This window comes from Onychomys torridus, chromosome 6, assembly GCF_903995425.1.
Source record: "Onychomys torridus chromosome 6, mOncTor1.1, whole genome shotgun sequence".
Classification (NCBI taxonomy): Eukaryota; Metazoa; Chordata; class Mammalia; order Rodentia; family Cricetidae; genus Onychomys; species Onychomys torridus.
The window spans coordinates 19,587,484-19,609,161 of NC_050448.1; the positions used below are offsets into that span (position 1 = coordinate 19,587,484).

Sequence of the window (21,678 nt, forward strand, 5' to 3'; positions counted from 1 at the left end):
CCTTCCTCCCGCGTTAACAGACCCTCGCCCCCAGCCTTTCTTTCTTTTCTCTCGACCCCCTCCACCGAGTTATTACCAGCCTAACAGCCTAATGGCACCCCCAGCTCCGGCCACTAAACTTATTTATTTCCAAACGTGACCCCACCCCCATCTATTCCGCGGCAGCCTCTTGCTGGGATTGCGCCGACGCCGGCCAAGGTTTGACCAAAAGGGAAAATAAATAAATAGAAAGGAGTTGGGGGGTGGTCGCCCCTTCTTTGCGCCTCTGCCGTGGGGCTCGCCCACCGCCCGCCCACAGCCTCGGAGGCCGCGGTGACGAGCGTCGCCCCAGCCAGTGGCGGCAGGAGGCGAGGGCGGCGGGGACGCCGGGCGGGGCTGTGGCCAATGGGCTGTAGCAGGGCAGGGCCCGCGGGTGACAGGACCAGAACAGGGGAGTGGCGGCCACTGGAGTCCCGGAGCATCGAGGGCCGAGCAAAGTTTCTCAGTCCTGCTCGCGATCGCGGACAGCCCTCCCCCCTCCGTGTGTGCGCGCGTGTGTGTGAGTGCGTGTGTGCGCGCAGCGGGGAAGGGGCGGGGAGAGTGCGAGGGACCCGGAGAGGCAGCGGGGGACTCGCTGGGCTCCAGATCCGTCGTGGTGCCACCTCTGAGCCCTGGCTGCGGAGGAGCGCGCCCACCCGGCGCCCCGTGCAGCTGCACCGCACCTCTGAGTCCCCATCGTCCGCGGGGACCGCAAAGGAGGGACCCACCCCTCCCCAAACACAAAGCCTAGCGGATTACAAAGTGAAACTGACCCGGGACAATAAAAGCACAGATCCCAGGACAAGGGCGAGACGCTCCCGGGGGCGCTGGTGCCCGTTAACGCCCGGGGAAGAGCCCCTGGCATGGTGAGGGGAGGGGACTCAGGGAACCAGCGCTGCTGCTGCCGCTGCTGCTGCTGCCCGACCCCGGCGACGCGGAGAAGGAAGAGGAACCCGCGCGGATGTACAATCGATGCCGGCGCGGAGGTGAAGGATGCGGAGCAGCGCCTGCGGCAGCCTGAGCTGGACCTCGGGCTCTGAACAGCGGCTGGCGCAAAGGCAGCGCGGGTTACCCGCGAGGGGACCGAGCTGAGCGCTGTTGGAGACGGGGTGCCCCTGCAACCTCCGCGAAGGTGCCCAATCCAGAGACGACCTCCCCAGCTCCCCGGGAGCGAAATCCGAGAAGAGTCTGCACCTCCAGTTTCGGGTTCTTCCGGAGATCCCCGCTCTGTCTCCCGGGTGCAGGGGCTTTGAGGCCCTTGACTCGGTCCTGTTCGGCGTCACGCTCCGGGTAAGTTCTAAAGTTTTTGGAGAGACGTGCGTGCAGTGAGTAGTGACTCCTCAGGTCCCTGAAATCCAGGCCGCCTCTCGCAACTCCTATCCGCGGTCAGGACGCTCAGACTCGGGATTCCAATCCAAGTGTCTGGAGGCCTGGAAACTTTCTCGGGAGAGCCCAGGGATGCCCCGCCGCTTGTCGCCTCATCCTCCCCTGCGCTGCGCGTCTCCCCGGCCACCAGGAGCCTTCTCCTGGGCATCTGCCCCTCGCTCACTCTTCTAAACTGCAGAGATCTCCGGTCAAACTGGCTTTTTACTGGCGCCACTCAGAAGCCCTCCAGACCATCCCGTTTCCTTCACCTTGTTTCTTTTCCTTTCGCGGTTCCTGGAAACCAGGACCATGAACTTGGCCGCAGACCCGGCTCCCGGCCGTAGGCGGCTCCCGCTACTCTCTCCATCCCTGTGCCAGCTGCTGCGGGTCTGGGGGTTGTTGTCTCTGCTCCCGGGGCCGGTCCGAGTCCAAGCGGCCGAACAGCGTCAGGTGTTCCAGGTGATGGAAGAGCAGCCCCCAGGGACTCTGGTGGGCACCATCCCAACGCGTCCCGGCTTCACCTACCGGCTCAGCGAAAGCCACGCCCTGTTCGCTATTAACAGCAGCACCGGAGCGCTGTATACCACAGCCACCATCGACCGCGAGAGCCTGCCCAGCGACGTGGTCAACCTGGTGGTCCTTTCCAGCGCGCCCACCTACCCTACCGAGGTGCGGGTGTTGGTGCGTGACCTCAACGACAATGCCCCAGTCTTCCCAGATCCCTCGATCGTGGTCACCTTCAAGGAGGACAGTGGCAGCGGGCGTCAGGTCATTCTGGACACCGCCACGGATTCTGACATCGGCTCCAACGGCGTGGACCACCGCTCCTACCGCATCGTCCGCGGCAACGAGGCGGGTCGCTTTCGCCTGGACATTACCTTGAACCCCAGTGGCGAGGGAGCGTTCCTGCACCTGGTCTCCAAGGGCGGGCTGGACCGCGAGGTCACGCCTCAGTACCAGCTCCTGGTGGAGGTGGAGGACAAGGGTGAGCCAAAGCGGCGGGGTTACCTTCAGGTCAATGTGACTGTACAGGACATTAACGACAATCCCCCGGTGTTTGGCAGTTCCCATTACCAGGCGGGGGTGCCTGAGGACGCGGCTGTGGGCTCGAGTGTCCTGCAGGTGGCGGCGGCGGACGCAGACGAGGGCACCAATGCGGACATCCGTTACCGGCTGCAGGACGAGGGAACCCCCTTCCAGATGGACCCGGAGACGGGGCTCATCACCGTGCGAGAGCCGCTAGACTTTGAGGCCCGGCGACAGTATTCGCTGACAGTGCAGGCCACGGACAGGGGCGTGCCCTCTCTCACCGGGCGCGCCGAAGCGATCATCCAGCTGCTGGATGTCAATGACAACGACCCTGTAGTGAAGTTTCGCTACTTCCCCGCCACCTCGCGCTACGCTTCGGTGGATGAGAACGCGCAGGTGGGTACCGTGGTGGCTCTGCTCACTGTGACCGACGCGGACTCCCCGGCAGCCAATGGAAACATCTCAGTGCAGATACTCGGGGGCAATGAGCAACGCCACTTTGAGGTACAGAGGAGCAAAGTGCCCAACCTGAGTCTCATCAAGGTGGCCAGCGCCCTGGACCGGGAGAGAATCCCTTCCTACAACCTCACAGTCTCCGTCTCGGATAATTCCGGGGCGCCCCCTACCGCCGAGGTTCAGGCGCGCTCCTCGGTGGCCAGCTTGGTGATTTTTGTCAATGACATCAATGATCACCCTCCAGTCTTTGCGCAGCAAGTGTACAGAGTGAACCTGAGTGAGGAGGCGCCTCCGGGGAGTTATGTGAGTGGGGTGTCCGCCACCGACGGTGACTCTGGTCTCAATGCTAACCTGCGCTACAGCATTGTCTCTGGAAATGGGTTGGGCTGGTTCCACATTAGTGAGCACAGTGGTCTAGTGACCACCAGTGCTGCGGGGGGCCTTGACCGTGAACTCGCCTCCCAGATTGTACTGAATATCAGTGCCCGAGACCAGGGGGTCCACCCCAAGGTGTCTTATGCCCAGCTTGTGGTAACTGTCTTGGATGTCAATGATGAAAAGCCCGTGTTTAGCCAGCCTGAAGGCTATGAGGTGTCTGTAGTTGAGAACGCTCCAGCTGGGACTGAGCTGTTGATTCTAGGGGCAACTGATGGGGATCTGAGTGACAACGGGACAGTGCGCTTCTCCCTGCAAGAGGCTGAGAGTGACCAAAGGCTCTTCCGCCTGGATCCTGTATCTGGGAGGTTGAGTACTATCTCCTCCCTAGACAGAGAGGAACAAGCCTTCTACTGTCTATTGGTTCTAGCCACAGACTTGGGCTCCCCTCCCCAGTCATCCACAGCTCAGGTAAATGTCAGTCTTCTGGATATCAATGACAACAGCCCTGTGTTCTACCCAATCCAATACTTTGCTCATATTCAGGAGAATGAACCTGGAGGTAGCTATGTCACCACAGTGTCTGCTACTGACCCAGACATGGGTCCCAATGGAACTGTTCAGTACAGTATATCAGCTGGGGACAGGTCAAGGTTTCAGATTAATGCTAAGAGTGGGGTTATTTCTACAAGAATGGCCCTAGACAGAGAAGAGAAAACAGCCTACCAGCTGCAAATAGTGGCCACTGATGGGGGCAATTTACAGTCTCCTAATCAGGCCATAGTAACAGTCACGGTGTTAGATACACAAGACAACCCACCTGTGTTCAGCCAGGCTGCTTACAGCTTCGTGGTCTTTGAGAATGTGGCCCTAGGGTACCACGTGGGCAGTGTTTCTGCCACCACCATGGACCTCAATGCCAACATTAGCTATCTCATCACTACTGGGGACCAGAGAGGTATGTTTGCTATGAATCCTATCACTGGGCAGCTGACCACAGCGAGTGTGATTGATAGGGAAGAGCAGTCTTTTTATCAGCTGAGAGTCGTGGCCAGTGGGGGAGCAGTAACAGGAGACACCATGGTTAACATCACAGTGAAAGACTTGAATGATAACGCTCCCCACTTTCTCCAGGCAGTAGAAAGCATAAACGCAGTGGAAAATTGGCAGGCAGGACATAGCATCTTCCAGGCCAAAGCCGTGGACCCTGATGAGGGTGTCAATGGCAGGGTACTCTATAGCCTGAAGCAGAACCCCAAGAACCTGTTTGCTATCAATGAGCAGAATGGTAACATCAGTCTGCTGGCTCCCCTGGATGTCCACGCTGGCTCATACCAGGTAGAAATCTTGGCCTCTGATATGGGTGTCCCCCAGCTCTCCTCCAGCATCATTTTGACAGTTTATGTCCATGATGTAAATGACAACCCACCAGTATTTGACCAGATTTCCTATGAGGTCACACTTTCTGAGTCGGAGCCTGTGAATTCTCGATTCTTTAAAGTACAAGCTTCTGATAAAGATTCTGGGGCAAATGGGGAAATAGCATACACTATCACAGAAGGGAACACTGGGGATGCCTTTGGCATATTCCCAGATGGCCAATTGTACATAAAAAGTGAATTGGACCGTGAACTTCAGGAGAGATATGTGTTATTGGTTGTTGCCTCTGACCGGGCAGTGGAGCCCCTAAGTGCTACTGTGAATGTCACTGTGATTTTAGAAGATGTGAATGACAACAGGCCTTTGTTTAATAGTACCAATTACACATTCTACTTTGAAGAGGAGCAGACAGCCGGGTCGTTCGTAGGCAAAGTCAGTGCTGTGGACAAAGACTTTGGGCCTAATGGGGAAGTAAGGTATGCTTTTGAGGTGTCCCTGCCTGATTTTGAGTTGCATGCTGTCACTGGGGAAATCACCAACACTCACAAGTTTGACAGGGAGTCGCTCATGAGGAGACGGGGAACAGCAGTCTTCAGCTTCACAGTGATAGCCACAGATCAGGGCCTCCCTCAGCCTCTCAAGGACCAGGCCACCGTGCATGTCTACATGAAGGACATCAATGACAATGCCCCCAAGTTTCTAAAAGACTTTTACCAAGCTACAGTGTCAGAGACAGCAACCAATCTGACCCAGGTCTTACGGGTGTCTGCCTCTGATGTGGATGAAGGAAATAATGGCCTCATTCACTACTCTATCCTTAAAGGAAACAAAGAAAGACAGTTCACCATAGACAAGTTCTCTGGTCAGGTGACACTTATAGGTAAGTTAGACTATGAGGCGACCCCAGCCTATTCCCTCCTCATCCAGGCAGTGGATTCAGGGGCCATCTCCCTCAACTCAACCTGTACTCTAAGTATTGACATTTTGGATGAAAATGACAACACGCCCTCATTCCCGAAGTCAACACTATTTGTGGATGTTTTGGAAAACATGAGGATTGGTGAACTGGTGTCCTCTGTTACTGCCACTGATTCTGACTCAGGTGTCAATGCAGACTTACACTATACCATCACAGGATCAAACAACCATGGGACTTTCAGTATTAGTCCAAACACTGGGAGTATTTTTCTTGCCAAGAAGTTGGACTTTGAGACACAATCTTTATATAAATTAAACATCACAGCAAAAGACCAAGGGCGACCTCCTCGGTCATCCACAATGTCAGTGGTGATCCATGTGAGGGACTTCAATGACAACCCCCCAAGCTTTCCTCCGGGAGACATTTTTAAGTCTATAGTGGAGAACATCCCTCTTGGTACATCTGTCATTTCTGTGACAGCGCATGACCCAGATGCAGATATCAATGGGCAACTGTCTTACGCCATCATCCAACAGATGCCCCGAGGCAACCACTTCAGCATAGATGAAGTCAAAGGAACCATCTACACCAGTGCTGAGATAGACCGGGAATTTGCCAATCTCTTTGAGTTAACAGTGAAAGCCAATGACCAAGCTGTGCCGATAGAAACTAGGAGGTATGCTTTGAAAAATGTGACCATTTTGGTGACAGACCTCAATGACAATGTCCCAATGTTTATATCACAAAACGCCCTGGCTGCAGATCCTTCAGCCATGATCGGTTCTGTCTTGACTACCATCATGGCTGCAGACCCAGATGAAGGTGCTAATGGTGAGGTGGAGTATGAAATAGTCAATGGAGACACAGAAACCTTCACTGTGGACCGTTACAGTGGAGACCTTCGTGTGGCTTCTGCATTAGTGCCTTCACGGCTCATCTACAACCTCATAGTATCAGCCACAGACCTGGGCCCAGAGAGGAGGAGGTCAACCACGGAATTGACCGTCATCCTCCAGGGCCTTGATGGGCCTGTTTTCACACAGAACAAATACATAACCATCTTGAAAGAAGGGGAGCCCATTGGTACCAATGTCATATCCATAGAAGCAGCTAGCCCCAGGGGGTCAGAAGCGCCAGTGGAATATTACATCGTTTCCGTTCACTGTGAAGAAAAGACTGTTGGACGTCTCTTTACCATTGGACGGCAGACTGGCATCATTCAAACTGCAGCCATTTTGGACCGGGAGCAGGGAGCATGTCTCTACCTGGTGGATGTTTATGCCATAGAGAAGTCATCTGCCTTTCCCAGGACACAGAGAGCAGAGGTGAGAGCTTGTATTCCTTTATTGTCTGCTCTGGGTGGGCTTTTTATAAATGTCTTTGTCATTGTGATTACTGTCTACGATTTAACTGTGTTTTCATGGCTATGTTAATAAAGAGGGACAACTTAGAAAACATTGTCACATACTGACAGTTTCAGAAAAATGCAGCTATAATCCAGGTTACAATAAATAATGAACTTAAAAAAAAATCAATGTTCCTTAATTACAGCCATGAGTGTAAGGCCACTGACAAAGCATTTGCCATCTGCAGGAGTTAAAGCCCATTTGTGTGAGCAGAAGCACTGTACTAACATAGACCTCTCTCAGCAAGGAAATCAGCTGGGGGATGGGCAGCCTCAGAGTTACCAAATCCCTGCTCCAAGAGCTTTGCTAGATCTCTGAGTGGGTTAGATTTCTGAGCTGGGTTGCGCTGGAGCCTGCGTGGCAGTTTACATCAGGACGGCATTGACCTCCCCATCCTCAGCAGGCTTGGCAGATTCTTTATAGACAGTGAGTAATCTCTATGTGGTGAGCCAAGTTTGTGGGGATTCCTGATTTCTTCTGCCGGAGGAGCTTACAAACTACCTCCTGGCATAGAGCAAATGCTTCTCTTTCTTCCTTAACTGACTCAGGTAGCTGTGAACAGTTTGATCTGAAGTTCCACTCTGACTCTTGGGATGAAAGTGTGCTGTTATGAGTTGATGCAGGCACTTGTCCTGTCTCCAGGTGGGAAAGGCTACTCTGGGCACAAATCAGTCCCACGCCCATCCCCCAGAAGGTGCAGAATGGATTGTTGCCTCCACCCATCTTACTATCCCTGATTGACATCTTCTCGGTTAGGCTCCTCCCTTCCTGGGCTGTGTGAAAATCGCCAAGAACTGATTCTGCTATCTTCTACAATGCTTGATCAATGTTTTCTGAGTACTCCCTCCTGCTTCCCACTCCCCTCAGAGATGTCCTAGCTTCTGCCCCTCAGCCCAAAACTCAAAAGATCAAGTGTGGTTTCTGTTGCCTGGCAGAGGTCCAAACACAACCCTGTGGTGAAATGGGGGCTGCTATGTTTATTTGCTTGCTTCTCCTTGGGGAGACCAAGGATGCTTTCATTTTGAGGGCTTGTTTTTAGTGTTATCTTTTGAAATTCTCTGTGATTATTTATTTTTCTGATTGCTAGTTGTTGCATCCTACGGATGGAATCAGAGGGCATTAGCGTTCGTTAGAATTAGAATTCCCAGTGGTGATGTCATTGTAAATGGATTTCAATTTTTCCTTGCACATCTTTGCCCGAGAGGCTTCAGAGTTAAATTGTCTCCTTATGTCTACTTACTTCTTTAGAGATCTCAACATCAGAAGTCTTTGGCTTGGATCAGGTCATTATTTATGCCTAAATCATTATTTGATTAGAGATAATTTCCATCTTTCACTTTCTTCTCTGTAGTTATTTCTGAGCTTTGATTAGTGTGAAAACCAAAATATTTACTGAAGGCTGGCCATTAAGTCTCTCTGGATAATGGCTGAATTTGTTAAGCAAATGACTTGCTTAGGTGTTTATTTCACTCAACTGCTTTTATTATAGGAGTGCAGAGCATGGGAAGGAATGCTCATGAGATCCTTTACGCCTGTGATTTTTCCATTCAATAGCAGAAGATTGGCTTGCCATAAACGTGCCAGATAGTGATGTCTCTGAAATAGCATGAAGACTAAAAATAATTATTATTACAAATAACTTTTGTTAGGAATGGGAGCAATATGCCCACTATGTCTTTACTCTAACCTCAGTTAATATTAGTATGAAGCATATTCTTTCAGACTTCCAGTTTCCTCTGTATTGACAAACCAAGGGAGAATCGATCTGAAGACTTGTGTGTGTGTGTGTGTGTGTGTGTGTGTGTGTGTACCTGTATGACTGTACATGTTTCTCTCTCTCTTGTATACACACACACACACACACACACACAGAGAGAGAGAGAGAGAGAGAGAGAGAGAGAGAGAGAGAGAAAGAGAGACAGAGAGAGACAGAGACAGAGAGACAGAGATGGAGAGACAGAGACAGAGAGAGTGAGAGAGCACACTCACCTATGGATCAGGATACCCTCTGTATACTAAAGTGCAGAAATTGTTAACCAACTTTGAGTTCCCAAGTTACAGCCACTGAAATTTAAAGAAAATATTTTATTTGTTATGACCAAAGAATACTGAAAGCAGTAGTTTGAAGGTAAAATTCCATGCTATTCCTGATTATGTTTTTCCATTATGTAAAGTAAGCTAGTTTTTTTTTTTTTTTTTTAATTTTGCTCAGTTGGTTTACTGTGATTCTGCAATGAGAAGACATAAAGCATAGATGGTAGAGATGACTTGTACATTGTTCCATTCTAGGGTCAGACTTTTGAATGTATTTGAAAACATGCATTTGTCTGACCTGATAGGTGTCTGGGCTGCTTGCTTGGGACTCAGGCCATTGTCACAATGTCAAGCATTCCATGTTATGAGAGAGTTGGACGATTGGCCTGCATTCTTTTGGGATGGGCATGGGAGATGTACCTTTGATATTGCTCACTCTGGACACTTGCCCAAAGGACACATTCTTTCAATCTGCCTGTCAAAGCTAGAGCTTGACAAGGCAGGAATGCCTCCAAAGGCTGTCTTCTGTAATACGTCAATTAATTAATGAATTTTAATTAAAATTTAACATTTGTTTTATTGCAAACTTGCAGTGTAGGGCCTCAGTTAGACCTCATGAAGACCAGGGACTTTGTTATACTGGTCCTTTTTATTTTAAAGTCTCATTTATTACCCAGCATGCAGTAGGTGCTGCAAACTTGTTATGCTGAGTAACATGGTAGATGAACCAAGATCAGAACACAGCTCCCACTTTGAGGAGTGAGTCCAAGAAAAGCTGTGGCAAGGGAGGGTGCTGGTAAATTTGATGACCCATCAGTTGAATAAGGGCAGAGAACGGTAATTACCTCTGCTCTACAAATGAAGTGAAGATTGTCAGAAACTGGAAAGAACAGAGGGAATAAAGGGTGGTCTGACATGGGGGAACCGTGTGAGCAGAAGGGGGACTGTACCCGACCAGGGCCACATCTGCTGCTTCCCAGGCCACTGGCCTATGGATCCCCTTATGCTCCTCTGATACTTCCTAAGCACCTCCTGGTTAAGGATGAGCCTTAACTAGTTTTCTTTATTAGTTGTGGTGACTTGCATGAGAAATGTCCCCCACAGGCTCCCGTACTTTGGAAAATTTTAGGGGGTGGAGCTTGGGTAGAAGAGTCACCAGGGAAGGCTCAGGCAGTTTGTCGCCACTTCTAGTTTGCATCTCCACTTCCTGTTTGCAGTAGAGATGTGATCTCTCAGCTTGCTGCTCCTGTGGCTTGCTGCCATGCCTGTCCCTCTCCCTCTCCCTGATTAAGATGCATCTATCAGCTATTTGTAATTCAGAAAATACTGGTATAAATGATGGAGACTCTCTCAGACAGGATTTTTTTGGGTAGTTTATTTCATAAATTTCAATTATGCTTGTTTTAAATGATGGATAAATGAAGGTTCTCAAGAATATGTTTGTATGTGTATGAGTGTGTTTATGTGTGTGCATGTATGTGTATGTGCGTGGGTATGTTTATATGTGTGATTGTGTGTGATATATGTATGTATGTATGTATGTATGTATGTATGTGTGTGTGTATGCATGTATGCATGTGTGTGCATGTATGTATATGTCTTTATATGTATGCATGCATGTATGTGCATGTGTATGTTTATTATGATATAGTCTAATCTTGCTACTCTGTCACTTTATTATGTAACATAGTTATTTTGTTATGAGAGTCCATAGCTCACACCGCCTTTACATGTTTCACAAATACACTGTATCATCAGCAGTTGTGGTTGCCTTGCTGGGTATTAAGTTTCTTGAAATACATTCCTCTTAATGGCAGTGGTGTAGTTGTGACCCAGATCTGACTATCTCCCCTCCAAGTACACCAGACTCCGTAAATCCCACTGTATTCTCGTCTTTCCGCCATCAACTGTCAGGTCTGAGTGAGGCACATAGATCATGTGGCATCAGCACATGCTTGGTGAATTCACTCAGCCTCACACCCTCAAGGCTCATCCAAGGGACTGCAGATTTCAGGTCTCACTGTTCTGACAACCATGTAGTATCACTGTACGTGTGTCATGTGTACCTTACCCCCTTATCTCCTGACGCTCGCAGAGGTTGGTGTGCTTTGTGTCCTGGCTGCTACACAGTGCTCAGTCAACATGGATGAGAATTGTCTTTCCAAGGTCTGCATTTCCTCTGTCTGGACACATGCAGTGAGAGGTTTCTGTAACCCAGGCACTTCTCTTTTAATATTTGTACATAACTTCTGAGAATTTTTTATGATGAAGCCACCAGTTCGCATTCCACCGCTACAGCTCAGATTTTGTTAGTTTGGTCCCTGTGCTGTCACTACTGAGGTATGGCGGAACCTTGGAGAGCTGCAGCTTTGCGGGCCGGGCAGGGGGGGTGCATTTAGGGTATTCAGGATGCCCTTAGAGGAGGCCGGTGCCCATGATTCCTTCCTCTTCCTCTTTGTTCTCTTGCTCATGGTTTAGCCAGTTCACTCCACCATGCACTTCTAACCCGATCTGTTGTCTCACCACTGGCCCAAATCAAGGACGGCAAGGATCATAAACTACAGCCGCCAAAACTGTAAACCTTAATCAACCCTTTATCCTCATAAATTGATCAAGGGATTTCGTTATAATCATGGGAAGCTGTCTAACCCACCAACCAATGGTCATGTGAGTAAACTCTTACAGCTTCTGCAGCACTAACCTTGTCTTTAGGTGGCAGCCATTCTAATTGGAGTGGAGTGTCACTGGAGTGGAGTGTCATAGCCCGGGCTCATGTTTGCCTGGAGCTGTTTGATGCTAAACATTCTTTACAGACTCGGCCATCTATCTGTGCATCTTCTTCTGGACCTGTTGGGTCTTCTGCCTATGATTCAGCTCTGTTGCTCGTTTTGATACTATTGATGTGTTTCAGTTCCTTGTATATTTTCATCACTAACCCCTGTCAGCTCCATCCTGTGTGGCTGTTTTTCAATCGATAGATCTTTCTCTCACTGTGTTAGTTGTTTCTGTCATTCTGAAGCTTTCTTAGTCTGATTGGTATTTGCCTATTTTTTATTTTATTTCATTGTCTGTATTTTTGAGCTTTTAACTTAAAAAAAAAGCACATTCATTAGTTTGGAAGGAAGTTCCCCGGGGAAGTGATTTGTCCTAATGTTCACCTTGAGGTCTGGCCTTTCGTGCTCAGTCCATTGATGAGGAATGATGGTGTCATGTGATTCACGCGGCATATGAACCAGGCTTTCCCCAGCACCATCCAGTGACGACGCGTCCTTCCCCATGGTGTATACTTGTGGACAGTTGTTACCGCAAGTCAGTCCACTGGCAGCCTGTGACTTTGCCTCTGCACTTGCTGTCCTCTTCCAGTGATATGTGCATCTGTTTTTATGGTGACAAATGGAATCTGGCTTTCAGAAAACTCTTTATGTATTGACTCTCACCTCCCCGGGGATGATTAAAAATTATTCACAATTCAGAGTTTTACTTGTTAGCTCAAATCTTACCACTAACATCGTCAGTGATTTTGCCTGAAGTGCCCGACTCCCTTCATCCATTATACAAGCGAGCAGCTTCCTTTAGTGGCTCTTTATGGTGAAATGGGCTGCCCCAGACAGCGGCTTCTGAGGCTCATGGCACAGTCAGACAGTCCTCAGCTGAGTGGAGAGCACTGATTCTTTGTGCATGTGTAATCCTGTGTAACACAGAACACTGATAAGACATTCGAGACTGCAATTGATAATTGTACTGTATTCTAAAGAATATTTTTCAATTTTTAGTGAAACTAGCATTCAGGTTTACTGTGAGTACTGGTGTGAACCTGATGTTGACCTCTGACCTCACACAGGTGAAAATATCCACATAAACACCTATGTACATGGTTGGACTGTGTTTAATTAAGACTAGAAGGAGCTTTAGCAATTGGACAATCTATTAATTTTCACAACAAAGCCATGCTGATTACCCAGAAAAGATGGAGATGCTGGGTGCTAGACAGTAAGTTAAAAATTGATTTTATTCCAGGCATTTAGAATTAGAGTTGGTTAATGTTAGATGATATGGCTGAATTTGCTGGGCATGGACTTGCCTAAGAACTAAGACAGCTAGACAATGTATTAATGGGGGAGATGCAACAGTCTGGCTTTTCTGAGTTTTAGTGACTGACAGATGTAGAATCCTCATTCAGGACAGGAATAGCTGGCAAATGACTGAGGCCAATGTGGATTTGAATGTTCCTTACAGTGTCCATAAAATAGAATATGATATTTCCATATTTGGAGGGTCGTTTCAAGACAAGGGTTCTCTGTGTAGCTCTGCTATTCTGGAACTCTGTCTGTAGATCAGGTTGACCTGGAACTCACTGAAATCTGCCTTCCTCTGCCTCCTGAGTGCTGGGATTAAAGGCATGTGCCACCACCACCCATGATGGTATTTCCTAATGCCAGACTTTCAGAAGTCTGTATAATAGCATCCCACAGAAGGAGAGTGGGATACCGAAGACAAGGGAAAATTAATTATTACATCAATCTCCATTAGAAGATAGACACACATGAGACAGAGGGTGACTCAATAGTTAAAGTCCTTGCTCCTTACCCTGGGACCTGAATTAGATCCCACAGAAGGCAGAGAGAACCAGCTCCAAGGTTGTCTTCTGACTCCTACACACATGGTGGCTCACCCCCCCCACTAATAAAAATACTTACAGTAATAACAATGATAATACATATGTAATTACCTATTAGCAATATGCTTCTATTGTACAAAGGGTGGACTCCCCACCCCACACACACATGACAGATTACACAATGAAGTCATGTTGATACACAGGGATCTGATTGGCAGATAATTTACATATGGCCAAGAACTGGCTCTAGGTCTTCTTCACAAATGTAAGAAACACAGTGAGTGAAAATCAAAGAAGTTTCTGGTTTAAGGAGATGTCAGGAGCCACTTAGGGACATGCTGGCATGACTGCAGCATAGGAGTTTGCTCCCAGCAGCTCTCACCCCTGCCACTTGTTTTAAGAATGAAATATTCTTTCTCACTTTTGTAGATATAGGATTCTAACTGTGTAAAGCATTTTCATTGTTCTAAAGGTTTCCACAGTGCTGAAGGAGAAAAATCACAGGGGTTGCACCTCGGTGCTGCTCCAGGGGCAGGGATGCAGGGATCTGACAGTCTTGTTAAGGTTCATCATGACATCTTTGGTCTTATTAAACTCAAGCAGGAGTGACTTCCATGCTTCCGGCTGGTTTACACACTCAGTTTTCAAAAGGAATTACTTGTTTTGGTTTCATATCTGTAAGTATTTTGCCTGCAGATATGTGTTTGCAAAAAAGTGAGTGTAGTACATAATGGAGGCCAGAGAGGGCAAAGGATCCCCTAGAACAGGAGTTCTGGGTGATTGTGAACCTCCATGTGGGAGCTGGGGACTGAACAAAGGTTCTCCATGAGAGTAGCAAGTAACAGCTAAGCCACCTCTGCAGGCCTGTGACTCCTTACACATTTTTATTAGATTATATTTACTCATGTGTGTGTCTGTATCTCTGTCTCTCTGTCTCTTTCTGTCTCTCTGTCTTTCGCTGTCCATCCATATGTATCTATGTCTATATATCAGTGGGCAATTTTCAGGTGTCACTCACTCCTTGAATTCAGGTCATTAGTCTTGGCCTTTACCCACTGAGATGTCTCAATGTCTGCTGACTCATTTCTTAAATGTTCTTTTCAGAACACACTTTGAATGAGTTGTCCATACTGCCCACCTGTGTTCTGTCTACCTCCAATGTCATTCCTACCAGACCTGAACAATGAACAAGCTCTGATGAAATTGTTCTCACCTAGGCAGCCATGATGGCCACTCTATTCATCACATAGGCATTGCAGATGCTTGTCGTATTTAATCTCTTCAAAGTCTATAGCCCTAGTCATTCGTGTCTGTTAATGCCTCCTTCACTCAGTGTCCATGTCACTGAAACCTGTGACTTTTTATTTTATCCCTTTTATTTCTTAGACTAGCCTTCCCCACTCCCCCAGCTTCTCTCTATCTTCCCACACCATGAACATGGTAAATTATAGAAGTGAAATTCTGGCGGCCAGTTTGTGAATGTGAGGAGATTCCCAGGCGCTCTCCTGGGGAAATTCTCTGTACCTGGAGAAGGTCCTGTCAGTGTTTTTCAGGGCTCTCCAGACTGTCACAGGGAACCTGACTAAGGGGCGTTTCAGGAAAACTGTAGCTTAACCTACAGGGGACCTCTTCTTTTTTTGTAAAGCATTAGGCAGTGGTTAAAATACTTGATATTGTCTCTAGTCATTTGTGGCCTAGATTGTCTCCAGTCATTAAGAAATAGAAACCGCTACAGCTGTAAGTTAACAGAACCACTGAAGAGAGGATGCTGCTTTAGAGATGTGACACAGTTTCAAAGACTACATGTGACTCATAATGACTGTTACATCCACTCATCCCCTGGAGAACGTCTGACCTACCGAGGCAGTGACAGGATAGAGAAAGGGGCTGAGGACGGGAGCGAGGTCCAGGCTTTGAGTGCTATAAGGACTTTGCAGCCTCAGTTGGAAATGATATCAAGATGGGCAGTGATTGGCAGTCTGCTCACATGCCAGATGTCAGTGGCAGAGATGTCACAGAGTGGAAATTCTCACTTCCCAGCCTCCACTCAGGGATGACTCTGAGCTTCAGCCTGAGACTCCTGCAGGCCTATGAGCCCCACAAAGACTTCTGAAATGAACACCAAGATGAATTTGAAGCTGGAAGTTTGGCTGTGAAAATTCGGCTCACAGACAATACTTCTCATCCCCTCCTCCCACTCCACGAAACTGTCACGGTTCCAACCAGATTGCTGCCCCCAAGACATCATTTACACTTGAAAAAATGGATGTAACCCTCTTTGTACATGATAACACCTCTGAATTTTCCAGAAAATCCTCAGAAATTTACTTCATTTCATGTTCTGGAGAAGCTGTATGTTTTTAAATTTAAAAGTATATTAAATATTGTCCTGATTATTTCCAATTTATAGCAATTTTCAGATTTGTGACATTTTTACTAGAGGTAGTATATAAAATGTGGTCCGTACTTTATCTGTTGCCTTAATGATAGTTTTAAGTGTGATTATGTCAAGCTGTGTAATAATGGCGCTTTGAACCATAATTGCTACTAAATGTTACTGAACTGCTTCTGTTTCTCTGTTAGAGTGATTTTTTTTTTCTCAGTAGGAGCCACTCAGAGTCCTGCTATTGCTACAGAAAGTTGAGTCATTGTATATTTTTTAAGATAGTGTATTCAATCACCCACTAAAACCATTAAAATGGCCGCTCATGTTTGTGTCTATGTGGGCCAGGGCTGCCTGTGTTGCAAAGTCAGCTTACTGTTTTATTACTCTGCATAATGTAAGAGAGAAATTATCTTTCCATTGAGGTCGTAATCAGTTGGAAGTAAGTAATGAATCTTTAGTGTCTTGAGCCCAGGGCCTGGCAAGCTGAGAGTACCACTTGACCTCTGACTTATTGAGAAATGAAGGATATGGGAGAGGAGTTTTTCTTTGTGGGCTAAGATAGCTTTGGACAGGAGGGTCAATCTGGCTTTCCAAGAACTTGGGTCAAGCCAGCGTAGATGGCTGATGCAGTAGAGGTGGCCATCCCTGTGTCCTCTGCTCTGTTCATATGCACAGACTGCTGCTGCCATAGAGATCCTGTGTCCTCTGCTCTGTTTGTAAGTGCAGACGGCTGATGCAGTAGAGGTGGCCATCCCTGTGTCCTTTGCTCTGTTCGTAAGTGCAGACAGCTGCTGCCCTAGAGATCCTGTGTCCTCTGCTCTGTGTATCTGTGGGAGTCCATCAATGCCTTTATACCCATGAAGAATATCTGCTACTGAGCATCCAAGATACACATTAGATACACTAAATGAATCCTCTTTGTTTAAGAACGCTGGTGAATGCTGGATTGTGGGTTGGTGATGGGGGTGAGCTGTAGCAACACAGGGGAAGAGTGATTGTGTGGGACAGGTCTTTGGCACGCTTGCTTAGTGTTAACTTCATCACATTACACACTTACTTCTTAGGGCTTTTCATCCTCCTATCTTAGGAATTGTCTGTAGGAGACACCCCAAGCAGACCCCTGGGGGTCACTGGCCAGGCTTCCCAGCCTCCTAACTCCAGCTAAATATGAAAGTCTATCTCAAAAACCCAAAGTGGATATCAACTGAGAAACAGAGCTGAAATTGACCTCTGACCTCCATACCTCTTAAATATGAATGGGCACCCATAAATACACACACACACACACACACACACACACACACACACACACACACAAATGAAAAGTATTTTTAAAAAGTGCTCTAAACACATTCTATTGGTTGATATAACATGAAACAAAGTGTAAATAACTTGAAAAATAAGAACCAATTTAAATTTTATCTTTTTAAGTTTGGAATTTCCTAAAGTCAAACTTTCCATTCTCCATTAATGAACTTGATATACATTTCAATTTTGGGAAGGCCTCTTTATTGTTTTTGTTATTAGGTACAGAGGCACACTGCATGGTGAAGTTTTATAGTCAACAGAATTTGAGGTTTATTTCTTTATGTGTTTTATATATACACAAGTACTCTGTTTTTACATACATCTATGTGCCCCAAGAGGGCTTTGGATCCCATTATAGATAGTTCTGAGCCACCATATGGTTGCTGGGATTTGAACTCATGAACTTCTAGGTGAGCAATCAATGCTCTTAACCTTTGTGCCATTTCTCCAGTTTCCTGGTCATCATATTTGAAAAGGGGAGTAGCTTGTTCAAAGCCCTACCTGCCGCTGGAACTTCAGGCCAATGCCCAGCCTCTTTGAGCCTTGTGTCTTTGTCTGATAAAGGGAAGAAGATAATGTAGCCTTTCAGTGAGGCTTGGGAGGAAAATGTGCCACACAGCAGTATAGACTGGGCTTGAAGGTTGCTCAGCCCGCAGTTGAGGCTCCTGCATTCAACTATTTACTCCTTGTGTGGTCCAGAAGGCAATGATTTCACAAAAATGTAAACAACTACTGGTCAAGGAAATAGCTACTGTTCACGCGGGGATGGTGGAGACACATCTAAGGACACTGTGTGGATGGGAATAAACCAAGCATTTAAATGTAAGGGAATTATTAAGGATGCACATCAGAGCTTCTCCATGGTAATTTTCACTTGAAATCTAGCACAAAAAATAAAATTTAAATGACAGCGAGTGCCTAGCAAGCTGGAAGGGAAAGCTCCGAACAGAAAGGATTTTAGCTAAGAGAGGGAAATGAATCCTGGTTTTAAAATATTGTTTTTGCAGACATTTACTTTAGGTAACTAACAAAATCTGTTTTGAATTATTTGTAATGCAAATCCAGATGGGCACTCTTAATTCATAGTCTGTTTGGATACCTGTTTGGTGCTGAAGCCACTTTTAAGTTATATTCCATCTAGGGGTTGCTGTGAAATACTGAAAGGGACATTGAGTTTTCAGTGACTATGTCATAAAGGAAACTGCAGGCCATGCACTGGCTGTAAGGACCTCTGCTTTAATTTAATAACTTATAGGGAATATTTCCTAATGGTAACCTTCGAACAGCCTTGCCCGATGGCTGCACACTGCAATTTCTGAGTTTTGTTTCTATGAAGAATTATGGTGGAAAGCGCCCATTCTGTTTATAGTTGTCTCACTCCCATGCTCATATTTGGTGCTGTAGTGGAAGAAATGAAGCAACGGTCTTCTTTTTTATTTGTTTATTTTGTTGTTAAAACAACTTCTCTAGAAATAAAAATGTCAAATGTGCAGTGCCCCTGAAGGCAGGGCTGGACACCTACTGTCCTGCACAATCTTTATGGCTAACTTGACACAACCTGGAGTCACCAGGGAAAAGGAAACCTTTACTAAAGAATTTATGAGGTTGGCCTATAGGCCTTTCTGGAGGGCACTGCCTTGGTTGATGATTGATGTGGGAGGGCCCAGCCCACTGTGGGTGGCACCATCCCTAGGCAGGAGGTCTTGGAGTATGTAAGAAAGTCAGCTAGCTGAGGATGAGCCAGCAAGCAAGGCAGTAGGTCCCTTTCCTCTATAGTGTATGTTTGATTCCTGCTATGACTCACTCAGTATTCTTCACTCAATAATGGATTGGGACCTGGAAGTGTAAGACGAATAAGCCTTTCCCTTTCAATGTTGCTTTTGTTTATGGTGTTTTTTTTCTTTTTCTTTTTCTTTTTTCTTTTCAAATGTATTTATTATGTATACAGTGTTCTGCCTGCACGCATCCCTGCAGGCCAGAAGAGGGCACCAGATCTCATTACAGATGGTTGTGAGCCACCATGTGGTTGCTGGGAATTGAACTCAGGACCTTTGGAAGAACAGCCAGTGCTCTTAACCTCTGAGCCATCTCTCCAGCCCTGTTTATGGTGTTTTATCACACCAATAGAAAAGGAACTAACATACCCCACTTCACACAGACGTTATGAGCAACCATGACCATGGGAGCACATTGTTTTGAATAGACTTGGATTCATTTGTTTCCAAAGCTTTTGCTTTCTAACACACTCCTCTGCTCTTAATTATTATACATCATCCTAAATCATCACATGACAATGTGACGAAAAGATGAAGCTTCAAGGAATATGATTGACAGCACTCAGGCTGGCCCATATTGTAAACCCAACTACCCATTTTCTTTGTAGTTGAGTGAAGATTCCCCAATTTTTAAGTCAGAAAATATGTTCAACCAACATTTCTGTGAAAGAGTTAATAGTGCTCAATTTCAGAGAATGTGAATATATCACATTCAATGAAGCATTAATTAGTTGTAAAGGGAAGTATAAGTATAAATCAACATGATGAGGGAGGATGGCTAGCTCAAGGCTTGCCTGAGCTTCAAAGGGAGACTGTGGTGAACAAAGAAAAACAAAGGGAGAAGAGGAAGGACATGTTTAGGGAACAGAGAGTGTGTCTTTTCTCTGGGTCACATTTATAGTTAGCTAAATTAAATTTGGATGTGAAGCTGACTTTGAAGGGGCCATTTCTACCATGAATATAACTAAGCATGTCTCCTAATCAAATGCTCAGACATGAATGAGTTGGATTTTGCTTTCTAGTAGTGGTTGTGGGGAAGGAAAATTCACCTTCTGTAGGCTAACTGTTAATGAACACAGACCTATTAGTGGTAGCAGAGATGATAAGGAGCCTAACTGTAAATGGGATTTGTATCATGCAGTCATGTTGCAGAGACACATGCCCATCACACAGACAAAGGCTTGTGGCAATGACCTCAGACATTGTGAAGACACAAACATGTAGCTGTAGAGAGGCCTGCCTATGGATTATTGGCTGGTAGCTTTTGGGTATGCATGGTAGGCATGACAGCAGGAAGCACAGAGTGTAGTGGAATGCTCACCTCAGAGCAACCAGGAAATGAATAGAAGGAAGAGGGGACCACTTCCCCTCGTAGTGAACAGGGAACAAAGACAGGGATGAAGGGGCAACTTTCCCTAATAGTGATAAGGAAATAAAGACAAGGTAGATGGGGCCGCTTCCCCTCATAGTGACCAGGGAACAAACAGATCGAAGAGGCGGACCTATTTCCTCATATTCCCTTAGGACACTCAGTCAACATCTGAGACCCCCTATTGGGTTTAAGTCCTTATACTTTCCGCTATTTTCTCATATCCTCAAGCTGAGGACCAAGAATTAGATGGCTGACTTCAGACCTGGGAAATCTAGATGAGAAATTAAGACTGTCTGAGGCTATGCAGAGTAATGAGGAAAGGAAGTGTTGATATCTTTTTGTGTCTGGGCAGGGATGCCTTTGTGCAGTCCGTGACTTACCAGTTGGTTCCTTCTGGAAGTTTGTTCCATATTGCTGCTTTAAGATACGAGATGACCACAGGCGTGGGAGTCAACTGAAACAGATTTCATCATCTCAGCCTTTAGACAGAGCCAGTGTCAAGGAGTTTCCTTGGGTTGTTTCAGCAGAGGGTGGAAACCACTTAGCATTTCCAGTTGTGTAGTGAGATGGAAGACAGAGACAGGAGGCTACTAGCTGCATTCCCAGTCCTGGCTTTGGGTTGGAGTCTGCTTGTCTGTAAGCAATAGCCAGAGACTTCAGAAGCAAAGGGGTTGCATTAGAGTCTTATTCTCATTTTCATTGTGAACAGCTTGCTTTGACCTCCTGGTCCTCAATCTCACGCCATTGTTCATTCCCTGGGATACTGTTAAGTACTGTGGCATCAATCAGCCCTGCAAATCCACACCTGCAGCATACAGGAAGTCTATTGTAAAGACCCTAATCTGTTGTCAGAAAACCTGAAAGACTGCACATTGAGAAGTGTTTCCAGTTGATTTCACTGACTCATTATTATTTATCCCACACAAGCTTTTAGTGTTTGTGGTGGATAATCTAAGTTGTCAACTTGACCCAAGTGGGAAAGAGGGACCTTTCCTGAGGAACTACCTCCATCAGATTGACCCTTGGGCATATCTGTGGGTCATTTTCTTAACTGCTAACTGATGTAGGAGGGCTCTGCCCACTGTGGGTGGTGCTACCCCCTAGCCAGGCCATCCTGGCCTATATAAAAAAAGGCAGGTGAGCAAGCAGAAGGGAGCAAGCCAGTCAGCATTTTTCCTACATGGTCTCTGCTTCAGCTACTGCTGACCTGCCTCAGTGATGAGCTGCAAGTGTAAAC

The 21,678-nt window shown here is 46.7% G+C and overlaps 1 protein-coding gene across 1 annotated transcript in view; it reads left to right on the forward strand.

The window, feature by feature from the left end:
• Nucleotides 1-436: 436 nt before the first annotated feature.
• Nucleotides 437-21,678, forward strand: part of Fat4 (FAT atypical cadherin 4) — a 137,167-nt gene continuing 115,925 nt past the window's right edge. The window contains exon 1 of the mRNA XM_036189284.1: nucleotides 437-6,867. Within this exon, the coding sequence (XP_036045177.1) occupies nucleotides 1,693-6,867 (5,175 nt within the window). The 5' untranslated portion in view covers nucleotides 437-1,692. The remainder of the gene's footprint in view (nucleotides 6,868-21,678) is intronic.